Genomic DNA, 24,981 nt, shown 5'->3' with positions numbered 1-24,981 from the left:
GTCTTCTGAGCAGAGCCATCCCCTATACAGCAGGCTTTCTTGGTTTAGGCCAGGGCCCCTGTACAATGTAAGCGTGGCTGTCTTGCTTTGAGACACAGGCAGGTTTGTGCAGGTTAAGTTATCTATAGGAAGCAGTTCATTGTAGCTTTATTTCTGCATCTCAGCCTTCTTTTTGCCAGTGTTATTGTGCCTTTTCTTTTTCAGGAGAAAAAAACTTAAAATCCTTTCTGGTTTTGGTTTTTGTTTGGGGTTTTTTTTAATGTGTTTTGAGGGAGTTTTGGCCTGTTTTTATTGTGATTTAACAATGGATGGTTACTTTTATTAAGCCTCTGACTGTCTAGCAAGAGGATTAATTAATAGTGAAAGCAGTATACCCAAGTGGGTTTTTTTCATGCTGATCTGTATAATGACTTCAGCTTTGGCTCCTGAGACCATGCACTCTGAGGATGGAGAGCTCACTGAGTCTTTGTACTGATGCGCTAAAGGATCTTTCCAAAGGGAAGGCTGCCAGTTGTGCCAAACTGTGCTGAATGATTATGCATTGTTTGGCAACAGCAAAATTTGTTTGATGGTTCTGTCATGTGTGGGGCTATTTAAGTTATGCCAAAATCACTTTATATACATACTCTGGCCAAACTGGAATTGACTTTGCAGAGGTGAAAGGTTAATATTGTGTTCCAGAAGCTGCCCTGCTCCTTTGAGATTTATCTTTATGGAAGGAGAAGCAAAATTTGAATGGAAGTTATGACACTGGGTTTAATCCAACAGGTTTTGGTCTAAAATACTATTGGCACACACTGACTATGGTGCCTTATGTCATCTTCCAAAAAATCCCACTGTACTTTACATTAGTTTCTCCCCATGTTGTTTTAAATTTGGTCTTTTAAGTGCAGTAATTGAAGAGTTAGGCATTTTGCAGGTATTTACTGGTTTGAAATAAATACTTATAGCTTGCTTTGTAATCAGTTTCTGAATGTCATGTGTTACCATTCAAAATGCGATCTTCTTTAAATCCTTTATTTTAAAGCTATGACTGTTCTACACATATATATTTCTATATATGTGTAGTGTATATATGTGTATTAACATTATAATAATGCTTTTATAATCTCTTTGATGTATTTTCAGCAGCAGGGAAAGTTCCAGCCACTTGATCAAGTTGTGCTAGACGCGGAGTACCCTAGCTGCCCATTGCTGCTGAAGTGTGCAGATGTTAAACAGTACATACATCATATAACAGAAGAAAAAGGTGAAAAAAGGGGCTGGGGGGGCAAAAAAAGACTGGATTTGTTAATGTCACTTCATTACAAGATAGATCTAAATACTGGTTTTTGCTTTACCAAACACCTAATGTGCTGCGTGCAGCTGTACTTTAAAAACAGAAGCTTAGGCTTAGAAGTTGTCATTGCAGTATTGTGAATAGTGATGTGTGGATCTCAGATTATCTACTGTAACTCTGAAATACTTGTGCAGTCTTGTTGCTAGGTTTCATAAAAATGATAAACTGAGCAGAGCTGCCTTCTTGACATTACTGTATGTGTTGTGAACTTTCTTTGCCTTTTGAAGAAAGTTTTATATCTCTCTAAATTCTTTATTTAGTGTAGGATGGTGTGGTGGGGAAGAAGTTAACCATTGTCCATTTGGCTTTTTTTCTCCCTTTGTTGCAAAGCATTCAAATAAGTAGGAAGAAGCTGGAGAAGAGAGAATATACTGCTGAGAAAGGAGAGCACAGGTTTTCTGGCTCTGCATAATTTCATGTTGTGGGTTTAAGTTCAAAGATTTAATTTTTTAAAAATAGAAAACTTGATTGGGATGCATAAGTGTATAAGAGAGAAAACCTAAATGGAAAAAAAAATAGCAAAGTATTAATTTGGTTCATAGTTTTCTCAGTCTTTGCACAGAACTCCCTTTGGTATAAGGGCTTTTGGTTTGAGGACCATATATGTTTTCGAGGGAAGATGAAGGAGCATTATGTAATTTTGGCAGCCTGGCAGACCTGCAGAAGATGCAAGACCTCAGTTTTTATATTCAGTTCTTTAAAGAGCATTCTCCTTATGCTTGCTGACTTCCTGATAGGGAATGGAGACTTACCTACGTGCAGATGGAGTTCTACAGGAGGAGGTACAGGAGTCTGAGAACATAAGTCTACCACCAAGTGCATAACAACTAAGCTGTCTGACCCTTATGCACGTAGAGCTCCTCCAAGCAGTTGAGGTACACAGATTAAAAGCCAGAAATATTAGGAGTTTGCTTTCACAAAGCACTCTGCCCTTGTCATTGATATACAAACATATATGAAAGAAGAAATATTTAGGTGATATACAAATAATTAGGAAGTGGCTAAGGAAGGGTGATGGACGAACAAAAACCCTGCTAAGAAGTAAAACACCAGACCTCTGTATTGCTGTATAGAATATTGGGGGGGTGGGGGTGGGGCTGTGAGTTTTTCGTTAAAGATTCAGATGCTTAAGCTTAAGTATTTCCTGTGTGATATGGTGCATATGCAGTCATGTAGGGCAGTTGCTTCCCCCAGAAAATCAATTTGAATTTTAAGGCAGGACATATTTTCACTGAAAATGATCACTTTAACAAGAGATGAGGAAATCTGGGCAGCAAGACTGTTGTTGCATTCTTGCTGAGACTGGGGTAGTTGGAATTATGTGCTGTTGTGATACGCCTGCATTTCTGAAAAAAACTTTGGAAAACATTTAGTTATATTCAGCATCATTAGGAGCCGGCAAACTTTTTCCTTGGGTGAGTTCTGACTTTTGAGGCTTCTTTAAGACAGGTGCATCTGAAATACAAAACTGCTTTTGCCTTCCTGTGAAGTGATAAATACTTCCAGAAAGAACCATTATTAAGCCTTTAGGCAATTACTGTGCCCTGCAACTTGTCTAACACTGGCTAAGGAGCTAAGGGTGAGAGAAGGGGTACTAAACTGCTGTGCACCCATCTGAGAAGGTGAAAAATTATGCCAGATCCTCTTGGCTGTCAAACTGAGAAGTCTGTATAGGAATGTAGAACTAGGTCTGGATTATTTTTCTGAAAAGGCACTTCCTCCTAACAGCAGTGCAGCCTTTGAGGGCAGTATTTATTTATTCCCTTCTTAGCAGCAAAGTAAAAATAATAATAAAAAATGAAGTATTTGCTATAGACAAGGTCTTGTGTCTTGGTCTAACCTCTGTGTCCATTCTTAAATTGTATTTGCAGTTATCCATCAGCGCATCCTCTGATAAACATTATTCTGTTAGATAGTAGTGAAGATGCTTTACTGCTTGTTTTTTTTGCAATTGTGTTTTTACATAATATGTACACCTATACGTTTTTTGTCATTTTGCCAGCAAATGATACTAACTGTTAAAGAATTTGTGTTCACTTCCTGGGTTTTGTTTTGAAATGTAAGGTAAAAATTGCCTTTGTCATTAAAGCTGTACACACATGCACACACCAGCATTATGTGATGTTCTTGGATGTCCTTAGGTATGTGTCTGCATGTACCTGAAGCTTTTTTTTCTTATTCCGGTTTGGGTTAAATGTAACAGTGGGGTTTATTCTTAGGATTTCTTTCTTTTTTTAGAACACCAAGCATATTGTTATGCAACAAACACATTGGTGCTTCCTGGCCTGTCATGCACAGGTCACCTTTCTGTACAGTCCACTTCTATGTGTTTCATACTCTCACGTCTTTCACTGCCTGTAAAATTATTATGACTAAAGTACTCTTTTCTAGGTCTAAGACCTGTTGCCCACTTTGTAGCCTTTCTTGTTTAAGGAGTAGGGCTTTAGGGCAAGAAGTATCTGTTGTGTTGAGTCTTCTGCAGCTCTGTTCTGTTTGGCAGAACCTAACAACATAATTATTTCAATCTTAATTTAATCTTAAGGCATTTAACATCTGTCTAACAAATTCTTACCCTAGAGTGCTCACGGTTTACACAGTTTACTGAATTAGCAGAAAGTCTACCTTCCCTGGCCTCAGTATTGAAGGGCACTGCAAATTCATTTTGCTGGATTAAATTCCTGGTTACCTGCTTTAGTAGTTGAGGAAAGAGTGTCTTAACAGCTCGCTAAATCTGGGTGAGGCAGGTTGTTTGCTAATGAATTCAAACATCGGGTAGGAAATACAATAGAAAAGGTTTAAGAAAGGTTTATGAATTCCAGTTCTAGAGTTTTACTCTTTTATTTCATTTCGCAAGGCAAAAACTGCACTGTGATCTTGTCTGATGTGATTAACATGAAGAGCCAAGAAAACTTACCTGATTAGAATAACAAAGTAATATTGCCAAGCTTGTATTCCCAGAAGGTAGGAAAAAAGGGGCCATGTGAGTTTCAGAGTTATGGAAAACACTGAGAAAATGGATGTTAAAATGTGCTTTAGGCAGTTTGCTCAACAATACATCAGGGAAACTTCCAAGTCTACATAGCGATTACCCGATCACTGAACATATTATTTAATTGTAGAACCACTTATATTCCATCTGTATTTCTCAAACCCAATCTTTCCAGATGTCTCAGACCAGTTTTATAAGCACCAGACACATTAGGGAACAAAAGGCTTTCCAATATATACTCATATTATCAAACATAGTTGCTAACTCTCACCAATATCAAATGTGCATCACATGTTAAATCCACGTTCCAATATTGAATCCTTTTGTCAGCAGTTTGTGACTTTCATAACTCACTTCAATTCTTCAGAGGTCTCAAATACTGTCAGTTTCTAGAATTTAATAGTCAAAACTGTCAAGCACACAAAATATTTTCAAACAAAGTGATCTCTGAAGGGTTCAGTGTAATTATTTTTCATGTTTTAATGAAAATGGCTTCACAGTTCTATGTTTCCTTTCCCTAACTGAGTCACTCTGAATCATGCTGTTGTGGGGGAGCCTGCCTGGGAATACAAACTAGAATTACTTTTCAGCATGGGTTGCAGGGTGGAGGCTGGAGGATGTCCCTTCCTCGAACTTTCTTAGATAAGATAAGAATCCACAAATCGTACTTACTGTACTTGGACCTAGACCATGTTAGTTCTTTGAGAAGCAGGTTCATGTATCCAGAGCATCTCCCCCATTTTCTTCTTTTCTTTCAGAGCCATATAGAAGCTTCTAAGTCCTAAAGGCTGCAGCCAGCAGTGCCGCAGCTAATTACTTTACCTGCAACTCATCAGCTCCATGAAGCAAAGTGTATATTAGTGGTTTTTTTCCTTTTTGCTATGAAGAATTTTGGCATTTTACTCTTCTGCGAGTGCTGAGATAGATTTAAACTTTATCTTGTAAACAGCTTTCCTCGACCTCTCCATACCCCCTGCCATGTATACACAAAGAGCACATAATAGTTAGCTATTTGTATGCAATTTGAAAGAGCCAAGATAAATCCCAAAGAAGGAAATGCTGCAGGAATCATAAATAATATGTTGTTGTTTGCAAGGGGAGAAGGAAACTCCATGAACTGAGTGTTGGAATATGATACTGGATCAGTAAATGACATGAAACAGATGTAGGTATTTATGGGAATGGTAAACAGGAGATTAAAACTTATTGAAATACCTGTTAAAGAAAAAGACTGAAACACTCTGGGCTCTAAAATCTCCTGTGAATTCTCATTAGGCATTTCATTCCATTTCCAAAATACAGCTTTCTGTGAATTACTACTGAATTTTTATACTGAAATTTCAAGGAGCCTTTGTAATTTTCTCTCTCCTTTGCCTCAGCATTGTGAATTCACATATCTCCAGATAACTAATCGTATGTGAATAGCAAGTGTTCGTGTTACCCTAGTTATCACAGGGGGAACACTTTCTGAAATTCTTATACAATTGAGTTAATTTATGTTGCTCAATAAATGATAAATGAATCACGTACTTCCTCCCACAAGGAGTGTGTTTCACTGTTTTGGATTCTGTATTTTCTTTTAATGCTGTATTAAACTACGTAAAAGGGGGGATAGAAGTAAAACTTTTGCTTTAGTCACCCTGTGAAGTGAGAGGAGAGAATTGGGAGAACTGAAAGAAAAAGGGTTTATTGAAAGTTTGAATGGTTTGTCTTCACTAACCAGCTTTGTGTCTTGGCCCCTTACTAGGTGCTGGAATTCAGTACGTAAAGTAAAAGCAGTCATGGAACGAACATTTTGTGTTGTGAACTATGTAGCTAAAATGACCATTCTGGTGACACAGGGCAGTGAAGGTTTGGTAAACTACAAGGGCTTGAGAAGCGTCTTAGTGAATTCAGGCAGCCCAAGATTACACATAAATATAACATGTGCTTTACTGGATTAGGGCCTAATTAAAGAATTGTCAAGTTCAGCTGTCTGTTTATTTTTCCTGTTTTCCAATATTATGGAAACTTATTGCCCTGATATCAAACATGTGCAAGCCACAAAATAACTTTGAAGCTGTATCTACAATTTAAAATATGTTAAAAGTAGTGAAAATGCAGTCCAAACCAGTGATCGCTTTCTTCCCCTTGCTTGGTTTTTCTCAGAGATTGGCAGTCAGAAATTCCACAAATACAGCCAGGAGAAGACACTGAAGTGGTTAAAGAAAAAGGTATTGTGTTTCTCTTTTGCTTTTGAAATTGCTTTATGTTTAAAATGCAAATGCTTATTAGCTTGTCCATCTCTGCATTTAAGCCATGTAAAGTTGCACTTGGGAATGTGGTGAGGTATTAGAGAAATGACATACGTTTCTCTTTCTGATGGGGCTGGCATGAAAGGAATTCATGGAGTGCAGGGAGGCAGAAAAGGAAGCTGAAGTTCAGCTTATCACTGTGTTAAGCTTTGCATAAGGTGAAGGCCTTGTCTTGTGCTTCATCCACTTCATGGATGGGCTAGAGGAGAGCTTTGATTGTTGCAACTTCTAAATTCTGCCATGCTTTAAAGCTGGACAGAAATGCCTTGGGTTTGTGCTACAAGTGAGTTTCCTCATGAAGTTTTGGCACAGTCTCTCAGAATGGTCCTGGTATGGTTGCTACTGTCCTGATCCAGTCATGCTGTTCAAGACGTCTGTACAGCTTGCAGAAAATACACTAGTCTTATAGCTGAGCTTGATGTGTCTGTGTTTTGGTGTAAAGAAGATAAATCTCATTTTACATACACACATGTGCCGCTACTGTTACGCCACTTTGTAGAATGTCTGTATCACATGATACGAGGAAGCCTCCTCATTTAAATTAGTGTCAATGTCAGTACCAAATCTGGTCTGCTTTCTGCAATGATGAGGTATTGGGATATGTATTTTGCAATGAATACCTGAATATTTACATTTGAACATGTTAACCTGTTTGTGGTGTTAGAAATATCTTCTTCTGCCAGTTATCTCTCTGTTAGATCCAGTATTGCAATGCCTTGTAAATGCCCTTTATCTTTGATTTCCATGCAGACTGCCTTTGCAATCCAGCTGAGTTCACACATTTTCTGTTCTCCAGGCAGGTGTATTTCTCACCTGTGTAATTGTGGCTGTTGCATCTGAGCAGCTCAGCTCATCTTAGGGTACTGCAAAACTGGTGCTGTGTTGCCAAGGCAACATGTTCAAAGACATGCTAGTTTCTTTGGGTTTTTTTGAGCTCATATGCTAGTCATTACAAATGTATATTAAATTTTACCACAGTCCATAACTTGAGTGTTTTATATGCTTGAAACAAAATTACAAGAGCTTTGTCACTGTATTAACATGTGCATAACAACATTGATACAGATATTTCATTTTGTGGTTTCCTATAGGTCAATCAAACAGTGAAAGCACTTAAAAGCAACGATATATGTGTAGGTGAGAGGGTACGGGCAGCTACATTTATCAGTGGTAAACAGATCACAGATACTAAAGAAGGTAAGGAAAGAAAACATTGTAAGGAATTTAAGTTTTATGAAATCGCATATGTGGAGATAAAAGTGCATGATTAGAATGTAAAATGTACTGAAATCAGCCTTTGCAGTAAATGTGTTCCTTGTACAGAAAATTCCATATATGTTGTGACTGTGCCTTGACTTACTCTGGGTTCTTTGGTGTCTTCATTGGATGACATTGTAATTAGCAGTAGGTCTCAGCTGGCCTTCTATTAGCTTCTCCTTAGTTCATGGAAGACATTTTTCTCAGTGAAATATGTACTGAAGTGCTTTGCTGAACTGAGACTGTCTTGGACAATAGGACATATGCTTATAATATATATAAGCATCGACCAAATAAGTGTCTCAGTATCAGAACAGACTTCTTTTTTATTATTTTTATTAGCTCTTCATAAAATTCCCAAAAGGGAAGGGATTGTAGGAAGTCATAGTCACAAAGTAAAAGCTCCTGGTCCAAACATTACTTTATGTGACAGATGTATAGAATGTACATGTTTCTGCTGATTAAAGACAAAAAAATTAATAATATGTTTATTAAATTGCCCAGAAATGTACAATCCTGGTACCAAAAAATCTGGAGTAATCATGTTTGCTTCTAGTCGCCTTTTCCCTGGGGAGGACAATGTCCTGAATGTTACTGGGAATTAAGTTCTGTAGTTGTATGAAGTTGTGTAGAGAAACCTGAAAATGTTCTTGGAATAAATTCCTGGAATGTTAATGAAAATTAAGGAAAGTTTAGAACAATATGAACAAAAGAAAATTGTTTCTTATTACAAAGACATGCAGAAGTCTGCATGCTGTTGAAAAATAAGGAGAAACAAAGCAACTTGCTGACAAAGTGGAAAATGAGTTACCGAGTAATGATATCAAAGGAAACAACATAAATGAGATTTAAGAGGCGACTAGACAGTTTTATAGAACAGAGATTGTAATATATGTTTTTTAAAAAGAGGAAAAGCTGCAAAACTTGTAAGCGACTTTAACTTTACAGTAGCTTTTCATCCTTTTCCCAACCCCCATTTTTTTAAAGAAAGGGAAAATTGTCCTGACAGCAACCATCTTGATTATGCTTAAATACTTTATCTCTGAAATTTATAATTAAATAACTCATCTGCAGTGTTTTTTCCACCTTCCTTCTTACTTATAGTAACAAGGATATAACAGTCTTTTTAAAAGCCTTTTTTAGATTTAAAAGAGCAGCATTGTAATAGGGAATACTTAGAACAAAAAGTAAGTAAGTTTTGGAGGCATTCCCACTGTGTGTAGCAAGGTGAATGACAAGGAGTCAAATGGACCTTACTCAACACTTATTTTTAATAAGACTAATTTTCTTGTCTGATCCTTTCACTGCCATGACAGTGCAATTTATTTCTGTAGATAATTGCTTTCATAGGGGTATTATGAAATTTCAGTACTTTATAAATAGATGGGTCTTTGTAGTTAGCATCTACAGATGTTGTAGGGCAAAAATCTGGGAGGATATAATGAGTGCAAATAGGGAAGGAAGGGAAACCTGAATATTTCATTCAGAAGACAAAGGGAGATGCGCAAGTATTCCTGATGTTCAATAGGAGGTTAATATTAAAGCAAGGGTAGAGTGAGAACAGAGGTTCCCTAGAAGGCAAACAGTGGTATTTTTAAATTGGTAAAGGAAGTCGGTAAAGATTACTTCAAGGCAGAAATGCAAAGAGAATGGATTTTATATTTAGTACAGAATAATAGCAGTTGACAAATAATAGCAATTGGACTCCCCATTCAGTGTCATAATGCAAAGAGTGAAGTGATGGGAATATTTTTTTAAGCAATAAATTGGACATATTAAGTGCTGAGGTGAAATGGTCTTGGACTGAAATTATTTTTATTCTCTCCTGATCCTAAAGAGGGCTTAAGGAGTGACAAATCCTTGATGAATCTAGGCAGTGGAGGAGGAAGAAGTGCAGATAGGAGATACTAAGAATTTGATGTCAGTATAGTTGAATTGCATATGCTGGTGTCAGTTTAATGCTTTCTGCTTCAATGCCAGTTTGCACTGGACGTTTTAGATTTTAAAAAAAAAAAAAAGGAAACTGTCTCTGGCACAGAAGAAATAGTACTTTACCACCCTGAGGCTAGTTTATCATGTGTTGCTGAACTCTTTAAGTGTGTAGGCATATGAACAGATAGAGCTGGCCTGTTGTAGATGGAATTCAGATCCGAGATTTTAGCTTAATGTCTGTCTGGCAAATACTTCCTCTGCATGGTCATAGTTACTCCCTAGCAGCTCTGACAACAGCGGATTTAAAAGATCCAGCCTGTGATCAGTAAGCACTTGTATAGAACGTGACCGGAAAAGATCTGGTTTAGGACTTTGTGTTATAAAAGGGTCACTTTTTTCCCCCAGTCTCTCAGAAAAAAACATCTATAGCAGAAGTGCCCTATACTGAAAACAGCTTCTAGTAGTTCATATTTCCGCAGATAATTACCTCGTCTTGCCAGTGATGTTTAGATAGGCCTTGGCATTTTCTGTAAAGTACTGAAATTAAGTACAAGACTTTGAAATAGACTCATTGTCTTATCTAACTGTTTTCAGTTGAAGCCAGAAAATGTACTTTAGTACTGAAGCACTTGCCAAATAATTGTAGGATCCAGATGCTTTAAAATTAATGATTGCGTGTTCTGTTGAGTCAGCTTTTTATTTTTGCAGGTTTTTAAAATTTAATTTCTTTGGAAAAATACATGATATCTAGTATTCTCAAAAAGCGAACAGCTTTTGTAAAGTACATACAGCAGATATTAATAACATGTGCTGACAAAGTGAGTGTAGTAAGTCTTTACTTTTTAAATAAACCTACAAGTGTCATATAACATAAACACAAAGAACCATCAGAGTGTATCCAATTAGAAGTCTCTTACTATTAATTCAACCTTATGATTTATAGTAGTGGATGCAACATGGCTAAGGCAATGTGTCTATATAATGTGAATGTTCTTTTTGTTCTCCTTCCCACTCCCTGCCCTGTTCCTGAAGACTATGTACGGTATGCCCATGGGTTAATATCAGAATATATTCCTGAAGATCTGAGTAAGGAGTTGTTAAAATACTTAGGGTAAGTATTGTTGCAGCTAGCTGCTAGTTTTATATGGCATGCATTAATGTCCTTTTGGTCATTTCTATTGAATACTGAGATTTGTTTATCGAGGTTGCAGTGCATGACACAATGAGATTATGTTTGCCACATTTTACATTTTTTCAAATGTACATAATGTCTTTCTGTTGTTCCTGTGATGTTAAGGACCATGCGCTGGAGGAGAGATGTAAGTCTGATAGGTCTTTTATCACAGTTGCATCATGAAACCCTGAGTAATGTGTCCCATTTTAAAGCAAAGTGGGGAAGGAAATCCAGAGTTAAAGCAATTTGTCTAGAATTGTCAAGCCTGAGCAGCAGAGCCAGGAGTAGGACCCTCATCCCCAGTCCTCTTACCCTGCTCACTCAATGCTGATGGGGTTTGACTTCACATATCTAACCTGCATTAGTTTATATTTAAATCTGGAAGGTGAACCAGCTCCTCACCCTGGTGTTCCCTGCCAGCAACAGACTTTGCCTGGAGCGTCACTGGGACCCTGTACCGGCCCCTCCATTCAGTTCTGTTCAAAGGGTTCTGTTATGATGGCCTACAGAAGTATGTGCAATTTGCAGCTTGAAGGCTCACAGCTTAACAATTTCATTTGAAGAGTGATGTAACATGCTTTCTAAAATCATCTTACTAATAGCCAAGATTTTCAAAAATAAGGTGGAGTTCTCCTGTTTTGGTTGCCAGATCTAAGAACTTAAAAAGAGCCCGTGTTTCTGTATGGTGCCTGGCTTTGTTTTAGTTATCTAAGTCAAAAATAGGGAGTCCATGAGCTGCTTTTTTCGCAAATGCATGCCATGTGTGAGCAACTGATAACCAAAGCAGCCTTTGTGAGGAAGGAATTATAAACTTTAGGTTGTGCAATCCAGCTGACTTTGTAACTTAAAATCTTTTGTTCTACAGGCTCCCAGAACTTAAAAGCCCAGCATCAGAGCCACCATTGAAGGTAGGGAGGACATTAAGATACTGACAGATACTTTGTGTTGTAAGCTAATTTCTCTGGATTATTACTAAAACTAGACTAGGCCAAGCACTGAGTACAATACAGTTAGTTGGCCTTCTGAAAAGCAGTCTGAAATAACACAAGAAATTTACCTGGTACTTCATATTTTTAAATAAGGAATATTTCAGTTGGTTTTCCTGTTTAAAAAGGGGGAGGGAGGGAAAGAAAGAGATATATTTTATGTTTCTGGTCAGCAGTCTTCTCATAGTGTTTTGCTTACTTAAGTTTTACTGAGGTTGATGGGACAATATGACCTCATAGGTTTTCTTTGATATGTAATTTATGAGGACCCTGAAAGGGACCTCCTGGGTCATGGAATCCCAGACAACCATGTTGGTTAATCTCTCGTACACTGACCATTCTTCACTCTAAGTCTCATTAGGATTTTTTATTTCCATTACCTCTCTTGGAAGACTGTTCTATGGCCTCATTCCTCTGATGCTCAGAAACCTTTCTGTAAATTCCACCTTGAATTTATTCATGGCCAGTTTATTCCCGTGTGCTTTTGTGCTAACATTATCATTGGGTTTTTTAATTGAAATGGCTCTTTTCCCTACATTTCCCTAACGTTAATTCTCTTGATGTGTAAAGGGAAAACATAGATCCTTTCTGTTTTCGTTTTGTGAAGCCAAACTTGGTTGTGTAACATGGATTCTCTGTTCCCTCGTCATTGCAGGAACATTTCTTTACACCTATTCCAAGGTGAATTCAGTTGTTTCAAAGCAGGTGACCAGAATCATATATAATTATTCATGATAAAACCTTTACTGGTACAATATGATGGCATTCTTCCCTTCATGTCTTAACTGGAATTACGTTATCTCATTACATCTTAGAATCCCATTTACCTCTATTATTGTGCGATGTACCAGATAGCTCACAGTCATGCTGTGAACAGTTAAGACACACAGTTGGGGTTTTTTCCTCCACTGCGATTTTTAGTTGATCAGCATTCAGATTTACAAGAAATTCATGCAGTTAACTGCTGTGTACGTGACCTTGTACTTCTGTACATTTCATCCGTTTTTAGTGTTTCCAGTCTTGAAGGTTCTCTGGCTTTTCCATCACAGTGTTAAAAGCTCCTTAGGTATTTATAATGCTACTCAGTGGTGTACATTCAGCAAATGTTAGCATGCTGTTATCTTTAATGAACAATTAATGAACATTTTGAATAGATACTGTGCATGGCACTCCAAGTAATAATCTCCATCTGATCCATCCCTTTCTGCATTATTTGCCTTTGTTTCCCTTTTACTCAGTTTCTTACCTATGTTAAAATTGTTAAGCAGTCTTTGTTCTCTATAATTTCAGTTGCTTAAGTGGCACCATGTCAAGTTCTCTGGCAATTCTTCACATTTTCTGTCACCAGAAAATGTGCTAACTTTGAGAAAAAAAGCTAAGTTGGTAGGCATTACCGATGTTCAGTTGTTGTTTACTCTTCCTTCTTTCACTTTTTCTCCCCCCTCCATTTTGCTGAGGCCTACTACTGTTTCCTCCTCCTTACATAAATAGGGGTGTTTGGCTATTCCACAGCAGTATCGTCCCTACCTGATAGAACAGTTGCCAGGTTTTGCCTCTGGACTTGTGATTTCTGAGGCAGTCTCTCAACAGTGTCAGCATATTGAATTTTACTTAGGTCTTGAATAGACTGCTTTCTAGTCTGTTTTCTGCCTCTGTATTTAACCTCTTCATCTTTATTGAAAACAATTTACTGAGGCAGAGGATTTATTCCGTGTTGGGGCTACACATACGTTAGCTTTAATATCTAGCCAATCCTTACAGTATAGCAGCTTCATTTTTTCTTTTTGATTCCCTTTTTGCTTCTGTGGCTAAACAACCTTCCACTATTTGTTTTAATTTCCTCTCCAAGGTCTAACTCAGCTTGATGTTTTGGCAGTTCTCACTATATCCCAGTATTACCTGACCCCTAAAACAAATCTTTTTTCTTTTTTTTTGGCAGCCGCCTTTTCCCCATTCATTGTAGAATTTTGTTTACTCCTAGCATCCTTTTTTTTTTTTTTTTTAATTTGGGGGGGATGTGTGTGCATCTGTGTGAGCAAGGGGGAGCATTCATATAGTTTAGTCTTAGAAGCTCTTAACTTTCAAGATTTTTCACCTGGTTTGTAATAAGATACACAATCTCTTCTTCCATCTTTTTTCTTTTACATTCCAAGTGTCCTCCCCACACATCAAGTCCTTTGGCTTTGGCTTAGAGATGTAAGACATATGGTTTGCAAAGTTTGCCCCTTTAAAGTCAAGAACCCCATTTTTGGTTATTCTTCTCATTTAATTTAAAGTGAGACACCCCATGTCTACTGAAATTAGGTCACTTACTACACTGACCTTTCCTGCCATGTCCCTGCTACTTATGGAAACAAAGTCTAAAATAACCTCATTTCTGGCTGGTTCAGTGACTGTTCTGTTAAGCAGTATGTCAGTTAGCACATGCAGGAATAATTGGGCCCTACTGTTATTAATAGCATTTGTTCTCCAATGCATATCCATGGATATAAGTTATTTCCATGTGGTTGGACAGTTGTTCTGGCTGCACAGTTACTTGGCCCTTTGATTCTGTTAAGAACCTTTGATTCAGTTAAGAATTATCTTTATGCATTGTAAGAAATATTAAACACAGATCAGGAGCCAACTGATATTCATTAGACATATAAGCATATTACAACAACTATATTAAACTACATGTGATGTACATTACATTTATATACGAATAGCTTTTATACCATTGGGATAGTTCTGAGAATCTATTTTTAAAAATAGTTTTATTTCAGCAGTTTGGTTACAGAGGAAATGAGGCTTAGAACTGTTCAGTTGTTGGGCAGTGAAATCTTGCTGAGGATCTGATTAATTTCCAGAGCACTGACCAGGGTGTGTATGATGCTTCTGCATTTAAGTCTTTGCAACTTCAGAGGTTAAAACACTCCTTTATTTCACAGTCTCACAGGAGCAAGACAACCTTCTACACTGGAACCTATAGTCTCCTTCAATCAAAGCATTTTTATTCACATGCATTGACATTTCTCTTCATAAGGGCAAGATGTATTGACAGACAATAGTATAGGATTATTGCAAATAAAGAAAGGGTCTAACCTATTTCCTATTATGGAGAAGTAATTGCATGTTTAGAAATTATGTTTGAATAAATTCTGAAAGTAGGAGAGGTTTAGAAACTTCAGTGGTTAACAGAAAAGCTACAACAAATTCTCTGTCCTGTAGTACAAGATTAAACTGGGTACAGTCTGGACTCTGTGATTTAACAATTAAATCAAAATTGCTTGTTCTGTGTCTTAATTGTAAGCCGCTTGTCAGCGTTAGGGACTCTGGCCATAGGCAGATGATCAGAGACATCTACAAAGAATACGCAGACTGCTACAACTAAACAGCAAATGTTTTGCTGAATAGCAAACATTTTGTTGTAAGTTTTAAAAACTTGTTTATAAGATTCCAAAAAGAGGAGAATAGTAATTATTCATTAGATTGTAATTTGGAAATGTAATCACAGCCTCCTAAAGAGGCTGGTCCAGATCCCATTGAAATCAAAAGAAAAGGCTGCTGTTGGATCTGGTTCTAAGAGCTGAGAAATCTAAGCTGCAGACCTGGCTTCTGTGCCAAAGAGAGAGAGGGGGAGGGGGGGAGCGAGAGAGATCACAAGCACCATAAACAAAATGAATAAAACAGGATCTTAAAATGTGTGGTACCATCCAAGTTGCTTGCAAAATCACTCTCTTTGGCACAAAAACTAGGAAGGCCGCAGTTTAGATTTCACAGGATATTAAGGACAGGGTAGTAATATCAGATATATAATAATAATAAAAATACAGTGTTGTAAAAACCTATATACTTTTTTTCCCTTTTGGAAACATACCAGGAAGTTTTCACCTTTAAACTAAACACATGCTCACAGTTTATGGAAAGAAATATTCATTCTTACGGCCTGATCATGTGAAGTGCCGAGAACCGTTCACTTCCATTATTTGTGAAGTTAGAAGGCACCCAGCACGTGCAGCATCAAACTTCTTTAATATACTGTTGGATTCAAGTGATGAAGCAGTTAGCAGAACTATGTCAGTGTTTCACTGTTGCCAAACTGTAGAAACTAATTGCTTCTAAAGGTTGTGCACAAACAGATAATGGACTAGACAGTGATCCACTTGTGTTGGCAGACAGCTATAAAATAACACTGAAGTTGCTGCACAGTTCCACAAGACCATGGGGACTAGAGCCTGGGTTCCCTAGCTGTTAGGCACTAGCTTCCAACAACTGTTCCATAAAGGTTCTCTAAATAGAGTGACACCAAAGTCACAGTCATGGAAGTTAAAAATGGAATTCAAGTGATTTCTAGAAGTCGTTCTTCAGAAGGCTAGGAAGGAGAAAATGCTTCCCATGACACTGAGTGATCTCTTCTGAAAACTGTAGAGATGGTATATATTCACGTAAGTAGATGACAATTACAAAGAGGAATCTTCCACTGTTACTGCAGATTCTTCAGTTGATTGCTAGTCCTATTTTGGTGCTATGGTTCCATTATAAAGCCAAAGTTTTTAACTTCCATGTGTGTACATCATAAAAGTGGTTGACAGAGCAGCTTCCTCTCACTCTTAACATTTCAGAAAAGGAAATTATCAGATGTCCCTGTGGAAGCAGAAGAAGACTATACTAAGTTTAACAGCAATCTGAAAAACAAAAAGGTAAGCAAGCCTTGCATTCATGCATGTTTTGCTGAAGCATAGGTTAATATCCAACATCAGCACAAGAGTGCCTATTTTTCTCTCCAAAACACATCAGAAAAACAAATACAAAACAGAAGATACCCATAGTTATAACTCATTGAACTTCTTATTGAGGTTTAATTTGACTTTGATAGTCTTACTATCCCTTTTTGAACTCTTCTATACTGTTACTGGTCAGCTGTTTTATCAGTGAACATTCCAGTGAACCTCACAGACTTTGACATTTGTTAAGGTGCTCAGCTAATGTTTGCAAAGTTCTTTGAGATCTTTAGATGAGAAATCCTATGGCTTAATAATAGCAACTGTTACATTTCAGTTATTTGAAAAAGACACAAAGATGGCAGCATTCACTTGAATTCCAAGGGATGCTAAAACAGGTTTTATTTTTACCTAGAAATACTGCTTGTGCACTTACTTATGTCAACTTAATGAAGTTAAATCAACACAGAGCTTGCTGATTGCCAGCTCCAACGCAAGTTTGGAGGCCAATTCAAATCTGAGTCCAGTGATGCCTGCCACTGTACTATTCCTAGGAGAGCAACAGAGATGTGAAAAGAAATAGATTCTGTCTTTGTGTGCCAAGGTTGTGAGGCTTGCACTGGCTTATTTCTCTGAACATTGAAACAAAATGAATCCTTCTCCAATCCATCGGGAGCCAAAAAGGCCCTCTGTGCTGGTTTTGTGACCTTCAGGCTAATGCTGACTACTCTTTATCCCTTTGCAAAGAGAAGCAGCTGGTGACAGATGCATTCCTTCCTCCCCACAAAACCCCAGAATTTTTGTACTCAGGGCACGTGCTGTTTTTGAAGTAAGAAGAGGATTGCCCCCTAAGTGAAGGTGCTAAATAGTTTAAAATATGCATGTTTCCCCCCTGCTTCCCCCATTATGTAACTATAGCTTTTGAACTGAGCATAAAGATAGAAAAAAACTGAGGAGAGATAATTCATTTTAACATTAAATATGATTTACTTCTGAAATAATGAAGCACGTTGATGAGAGAATCTGGGAAAGAAAAGATAGCTCTTGGACTCTGTGCAGTATACTACTCTTTTTTAAATACTTTGGCAGTGTTTTTGTTTGTGTAGTAACACAGACGATTATACTGTTGTTGCGTATCTCCGTCCTATCCATAACCTTCTAGCTGATCCCAAGTATTGCAATTGTGAAGTCCTGCAGACTGAGGAGTATCATAAAGGAAAGGTCAATGCAAAGTTTTCTTAATAGGGAAAACAGCTAGAGGTTTAAAACATAACATTTTAAAATGTAAGAAAGAAAAGAGGTCAGCTGTATAAAATGTGGCTCATAAAATGTGTTTTAGGTGTAAAAGTCTGGGAAGTTGTCCCAGTGGCCTCAAAGTGCTTTGCAAATGTTAGTTACCTTCTTCATTCTTAGTTCTTCCATCTCTCTTTCTTTCATTTCACTGTGTGTAGAATCCTTGATAATAAATCAGTGTGAATTATTCATCATCTGTAATGCAAGGCTGTAATTCAGCCTGCTGACAGCATAATCATGAGATTGAGTCAGAGGGTACAGTATGCATCTGTTATATTGCATGCATTATTCCTCTTAATGTACACTTAGGGATTATCCCAAAGTAAATGTTTGAGTTGGGATACCTCATGCTGCAAAAAGGAAAGTTGTTTCACCTCGTTGTCCTTGTAATTGATTCTCTGTCTTTGTCTGAGGTTAAGTAATTCATGACAAGTATTTTTCTGTTTGAATAATCTCAAATTTGTTTTGTAAGGTTTTTCTCCTACAATTTAAAGGCTGCATAACATTATCTTTACTGCTGTACACAAAAAAAGCAATTCAGCTTCTTGCTTGACTTCTGTATTTAGGAGTTTGTAGCTTATACTCCCCTCTTATGCAGATGCTGCTTAACTTTTTCTGTTTATCATTTCACTAACAGGCAAACAGCAAGATGTCTGCAGCACAGAAGGCTCTGGCCAAAGTTGATAAGAGTGGAATGAAATCTATTTCTGCTTTCTTCAGCTCCAAACCCAAAGCATCAAAATAAAGACTTGTTCTTGAAATAGTTGGGTTTATGTTAAGCTAAAGATGTCTCCTGGATTTTTTTGTTAGTATACTATATGCCGAGCGTGCTGTGTACATGATGTAGTGTGATGAAGAGATCTGTGAGCGAGTGTGGCACAGAGCTGTTAGGCTGCAGTGGGGCGAGGCAGTACCATGTGTATATTCCAGCCTGGGTGGGGAAGACAGCTTAGCTGCGTTAGCATGGTTCTGTTAGCTGAGAAGCGAGGTTTAGCATGGTGCTGTGCTGTACTGCTGCTTGTTCTAGAGCAAGCTCAGTCAAGGCCACCACAGTTTTCTGCATTGCACTCCATTCTGGGCTGGAAATGTGCCCTCCTTTGAGATCTTAAGAGGAGATTTTTTTCATTTGTACAGAGCATTATTTTTTGAGACTTTCTGGAGATTTTTACACAGTATAACACCAGAGTAGAATGGCATCAGTAGATTTTTATGTTGACCCAAATCTAAATGCTGATATGTTTCTATATTGGGATTTGACTTGTTTTGAATATGCTAGGAACAAGTTGCAATAAATGCCAATGTGCATGTAATTCAATAAAGTGCTTTCTGTTAGAAATTTGTGCTTGTTGTATTTGCTGTATGCTTCAAGAGTTGGGATAGGCTTCAGGACATTTCTTTAAGGGAGTTTTGGTATTTTTCTGTGTATAATTCTTAATCCCTGAAGAATTACAGTGTCACTTTGGGCTTACCTGATAAATCTCTTAACACATAGCAATGTTGGGATATTTTTATGTTCAGTTCCAAGGTCAATAGGTCCTTACAGAAATAATTAGGGAAAGATTTATTTAAAGGCAAAACTGGGGGTTTTAATGAAGTCTGTTTGGAGCTGGATTCAAAAGCTTAAGTATGAGTGCCTTAGTTAAGGTTTAGTTTTATCGAGTTTTGTGTAAAGTAGGACTGTTACTAAAAACACACTACTTGCTCTTGCGTGTGTTCTTACCTCGTTAGAGAGTATTCCTATATATTCAGAGGGATAGCTGTCTGCTACATTGCAATGTCCTTGATTCACGAATTGAAAAAGAGATGAGGTCACTGGATTGTATAGGTCTAGCCAGTTCTGTGCAGCACTCATAGTTTCATCTGTCAGTTGTTGCACTGAGTCGTTACTGTGGATCAACTGCAGTGTGTGTTTTACAGAGGCACTCTTAAAATTGTCATTCTTTGCTACTTCAGCTCAGTAGAGAATCTGCCTGTGTCCCTTGATAGTAAGGAGTTTCAGAGAAACTAGGATTTTCTTCATTTTTAGTAACTGTGCTTGCTGCTATTTACAACCCCTGGATTACAGTGGTGTCTGCTAGGTTAAAAAGCTCTGTGGCATTCTTTTCCAAACAGAAAAGAATGAGAAGCCTTGCTGTGTGTTGTGTGCAGTTTTGCAATTATGGTTTGTATGCCTTTTAAACCAGTGTTTTTCTCAAACTTTCAGACATTGTAAAGGGGGAAGTCAGTATGGTTGGAATTCCAGATAGAGGGAAATATTTGAAAATCTGTGGAATTGCTATCTCTGATTACAGAGAGATTTATTTAACAAATGCAAATGGCTTCCCAATACCATACAGTAGATGTTCCCAGTCTTAAATATGTTTGTCTGAAAGGGATTATCTAGACCCAGAATTAAGTTCCTTAGAAAAAAATACTTTTCAGGTGTTCTGAGGAATCACTACTGTAAGTCTTCCTTATCTCTGAAAATGCGCTGGTAATATTAGTGTTTGACTGTAGGTTGGGAAGTGTGTGATTCAGATGCAGAGACTTTATTGATTTTTCAGTTAGAATAATTCTCCCAAGTCATTTGGTGCTTTAATAAAATTTGAGTCATGAGTGTCAACTTTCTGAAATGATATAAGAGGGCGGGGAGCAATAGTGGACACACAAAACCCAGGGATTTCTACATGGAGCTGTAGAGCAATTCATCTTATACCACACTGCCTTGTTCTGCTCTCTTTAGCAGAATTTCATCAGCCCTATTGGTGAAGTTTTCTTTTCTGACATTAACCATGAGGCAAGTTTAAAAGTTAAAAAAAGGCACATTGTACGTGACAATTTCTATGTGCACAACCTTTAGAATTGCCATCTTGCCTTTTTCCTACCTTACTTGTGTGGGCTGTAAGTGAAGACCAGCCCTGTTGCAGCATGTATTGGTTTATCCGTTGGGTCTTCACTGTAATTGAAATAACTAGTGTTTAGTGAGCCCAGAATGAGCAGTTGTGGTGATGAACTTGGAAGGTTTAGATTTTGAAAAACATTTCAAAAAAATGCAGTTTATTTTACAGTTGAAGAAGCACCCCAAGTTCTTATCAGTAGGAGAAGGGATGACAGCTTTGGAAAACCACCACTCAAAAGTGCAGGATAATGTTATGAAAAAAAAAAAAAAAAAAAAGAACAGACACATGCCATTGTGTTAATGGAGATGTTTTGTGCTGTAACCAACATCTTAGGGAGTGTTTTGGTAAATGAGAGGAATGGAATTGTGTATCTATTAATGGAAAGCTAATTCCAAGCACTAGAAGATTTTGAGAAAACAGACAAGCATGAGATGGATGCTTAAGTGGAAAACCAAGAATGGGGGAGTTATGTTAGGAACAGGAACTGTGAGTAGGACAGATGTATGGTAGAAGCTCTTCTGGATATTTAAATCTGCTAGTTTTAGGGGTTTGGTTTTAATAGTTCCAACGTTTTGTGAAGCAAATTTTCAAAATGTGTTTTCATTGACTGAACAGTTCAAGAACCTTACTTCTGAGAAAAAGTCTGGTTTCTCTGGTCAGAATTTAGGACAGGAGGAGGACAATTCTGATAGAGGTGGGAGGCCTTTGTGCTGACTTCTGTTCCGAGGTGGCAATTTTTATTTTTCCTTTCTCTCCACATGATTTTCACATCTGCCGCTGCACTCAAGGACATAAGTTTAGAGTTTTTCCTCTGTGCATAGATGTGTTGTGCTTTAGTGTGTCACATCTCGACTTCAGCTGTCAGCTATGCCATTAAGTTACAACAATAGTAATTTTATTAGTGACTGTGCTTTTGGTTGAGCAAGAATTTGTGCACGACAAAAAAAAGTAAGCCATTTCCAAAAGCCATTAGTGCTTTCACGTGAAAACAAAAAACTCTTTTCCCTTTAGGAAAGAATGAAATACATTTAGTAACTTTGAAACTTCCTCAGTGTGTAGCTGTAAGAAGTTATGAAGAGCATATAGAGCCAAATACATAAAACAATATTTCCTACCACAACGAGGATTTAAATATAGTTACTCTGCCTGGCCAGCAGTAGCAGTAGGTCATTATGAAGCACTGCTTTGCTATTTCTTCCTTGGTTAGCTTAGTATGAAACAATATGCCAACACCATTACAGAAATGCAGTCTTACTTTATTTCTTTTTCTGGATTAACATGCCATTTCTACCTGTTCGTGTAAGTATCTGATGAGTTGTGATGCTTTTATAGTTGTTGTTTTGGGATTAAGCAGCTGTTGTGTTTCCACTTTTTTTAGACGTCACACTGCAAATGGATTGACATCAGTGGGCCTGGAAAACTTCATATGGAAATACCAGCAGTGACTTAGGGATATGCAGGGGTTGAAATTGCACGTCATTTTCAGTCTTAAGTAATAAACTAGTTCTATTTGTAGAAGCGACAATTGGTGATTTCAATATTTTCAGTGGAAAAGGTGGCATAGTTGGCAGAATTTTATTCAGGTCTGAAATCTGGAAGAGTTCGGTGATGCTTGTTTTCAGGTGTTTAGTTGCATTTGACTTTATTGTTTTTTAGAGGGAAACTAAATGCATTGATGCATATTTGAATAAATAAATGTTTATGACTAGGGTTTTCTCTTTCCTTTTTAGATGCCTGTGCAAAGACATGCAAAGAAGAAATGAAAGGAGCATAAGGAGACTCGCTAACATTATTTTAACTTGCCATAATCTCAAAGCAGCTTTTAAAGGCTTGTTTTACACACTTTCTGAAAATAAATGCTTGAAGTTAGACATGCCCTGTTCCAAGAAAAAGCAAATCTCAGCAGATTAACATTGTTAAATATGCAGTGTGTAAAACATACACTGCTTCAGATTTTATAGCTTATACACTATTGGTCTATCGGGCCCTTCCAGGAAAGCACTTACGAGCATGCCTAATGTTAAGCACATGAGCAGTGATCTTAAAGTCAGCAGTGTTGTTCGTGTGGATAAGTGCTTTGCTGGATCAACGCCTAAAGTCCTGTTAGGTGCTGAGCATCCTGATCCATATCCAGCAAAGCACTTAGATCCATGCTTATCTTGAAGTGGAAGAGCCAGTCTAGTATTTGTACATTAGTGTTCACCATAAAATCTGTCTTGGCACAATGACTTTCATGCTTAAAATTAAGCACCTGCCTAAGTATTTTGCAAGGCCAGCCCAACAGCATCCTTTAGGAAGTCTCAAATAATTACTTGCTTTTGAACAAATTTCCTTTTTTTGTACTCGTTTTTCAACAAAGCAGGTGATTTTAGTGGCCATAATTACAAGTTTTAGAAGCTGCATAGCAAAATATGTTGTATGCAGTTTTCTCTTTTTCAAAACCTAGCCAAATTCAGCAAGATGGCCTTTGTGGACTAGAAGTCCAATGCTCAGATACAGAATCATCCAAAATAAAAAAAGTTAATTCTATTTTTTAGGACATGTACCTTTTTTTAAATAATTTCGCTGAGTCTGATTTACATGGTTTTGTGCAGCCCTGACTTATTGTTCAGGAGAGGTCCCTGAGCTCTGGTTGTGTGGACAGTCTGACTCTTGAAGTGCTAAAGCTTGAGGTAGGATCTGTGTTTAGAAGGGCAGATAGAGAAGCTGAATTTTTATTTTACTTCTTTTATTCTAAGGGATTGAAGCCTCAGAAACATATAGAAAATAACATGTACATTTTTTGTTCAAAACTAAAGCAAAAGCTATGTAATCCTCCAGGTAAAAAAAAACAAAACCTAATTTTTTCTCTTGTAAAGACACTTTCCATGGAGTGAGCTTCGACCAAAATGTCAACCAGAATCTACATAAAATATGCACAAGGTGAATGCTAATGAGATCCTTAAAGTTATCTGTCAGATGTTGTCTGATGTTTTTAATTTAAATACCTGTTTATCAAACTACCATTAATATCTAACTCTGTGCTACAGAACTTTTCAAAAGTAATACTTGACAGGATTTTGAACACAGTGAATGTGTACTTCTGTAAATTTTAACTATAACCCCAGTTCTTAGACGCCTACAGCAAATGGCCAAAATGTTCTATAAAGCCTGAATTTATTTGAAGAATTCTAGATAAGAAGTAAAAAATATTTTGCTTCCGCTCTGGCAAATTCTGCCTAACTTGAAGTCATAGAACAGCTCCAAGAAGAGTTTATTACGACATTGCTGAAAACTAAGTTCCAAGACAAAGGGCAATAGCTTATTCAACTTTATTTTCAGCTGATTCTGGTCCACTCTGTTTCAGAATATGAAAAACCTGAACTGTTAACTATTTAGAAATCATGTATGAAAGGAAATGTAATCTGAATGCGTATTTTAGAAATACGCACTGAATTCTTTTTGTTACTTTTATACTTTCCTGGTTAAATAATGTGCACTGCCCCTTTTCAAGGAAAAAATATTTAACATAGTTTTCTAAGCAGTACTGCAAGAATATTATATATGTCCAAAATGAAATTTCTATTTTTCTAGCTTATGTTAAAAAAACTCCTTGATGTATGAATAAGATTATATATTTCAGTAAAAATTTTTTGGAAAGATTTTATTTTTAATCATTTACAAGAAATAAATAAATATATTTGGAATAATTCTATGATTGTTACTTCATTAATTTCACAGAGAAATGCAAAGAAAAATGCAGTGCAGTCAGACTAATACTGTTAGTCTCCACAGGGTAGTCAGTAGTTCTTAGACTGAGTTGAAGGAAGTAATGAATCCTGATAGGAATCGATAGGAATCGATAGAAATCCAGAAGTTCAATAAGACAGATTCAGTGAAGCAATTAGACTAATACTGGAAGGCCTTACTCTACAGATGTTCTAGTGAAAACTCATTTCTGTGTACGTATAGTTGTTGACCTGAGTACTCAGGATTTTGAGTTTCATGAATATGGCAGTGAATCTCTGAGCAGCAGTGGGATGAGGAGAATGAAAGTGAGGAGAATGATGTGATATTAATGTCATTTTTTACATATTTCATAATCTTCTCCATCACATATGTAGTATATAGGTGCTCCATCACAGACTTACACAGA

General features: G+C 37.2%; 1 protein-coding gene across 3 annotated transcripts in view; it reads left to right on the top strand.

The window, feature by feature from the left end:
• Positions 1 to 23,671, top strand: part of RNASEH2B (ribonuclease H2 subunit B) — a 43,705-nt gene extending 20,034 nt beyond the window's left edge. For 2 of the 3 annotated variants that reach the window (XM_037376538.1, XM_037376536.1), the window contains 7 exons: positions 1,129 to 1,249; positions 6,477 to 6,541; positions 7,714 to 7,819; positions 10,844 to 10,922; positions 11,851 to 11,893; positions 16,576 to 16,653; positions 18,605 to 23,671. In XM_037376538.1, the coding sequence (XP_037232435.1) occupies positions 1,129 to 1,249; positions 6,477 to 6,541; positions 7,714 to 7,819; positions 10,844 to 10,922; positions 11,851 to 11,893; positions 16,576 to 16,653; positions 18,605 to 18,712 (600 nt within the window). In that variant the 3' untranslated portion in view covers positions 18,713 to 23,671. The remainder of the gene's footprint in view (positions 1 to 1,128; positions 1,250 to 6,476; positions 6,542 to 7,713; positions 7,820 to 10,843; positions 10,923 to 11,850; positions 11,894 to 16,575; positions 16,654 to 18,604) is intronic. The other variant, XM_037376537.1, reaches the window with a different exon arrangement.
• The last annotated feature ends 1,310 nt before the right edge of the window (positions 23,672 to 24,981 follow it).

Source organism: Falco rusticolus, chromosome 2 (assembly GCF_015220075.1).
Source record: "Falco rusticolus isolate bFalRus1 chromosome 2, bFalRus1.pri, whole genome shotgun sequence".
NCBI lineage: Eukaryota > Metazoa > Chordata > Aves > Falconiformes > Falconidae > Falco > Falco rusticolus.
This window is presented reverse-complemented; position numbering and strand designations above follow the sequence as displayed.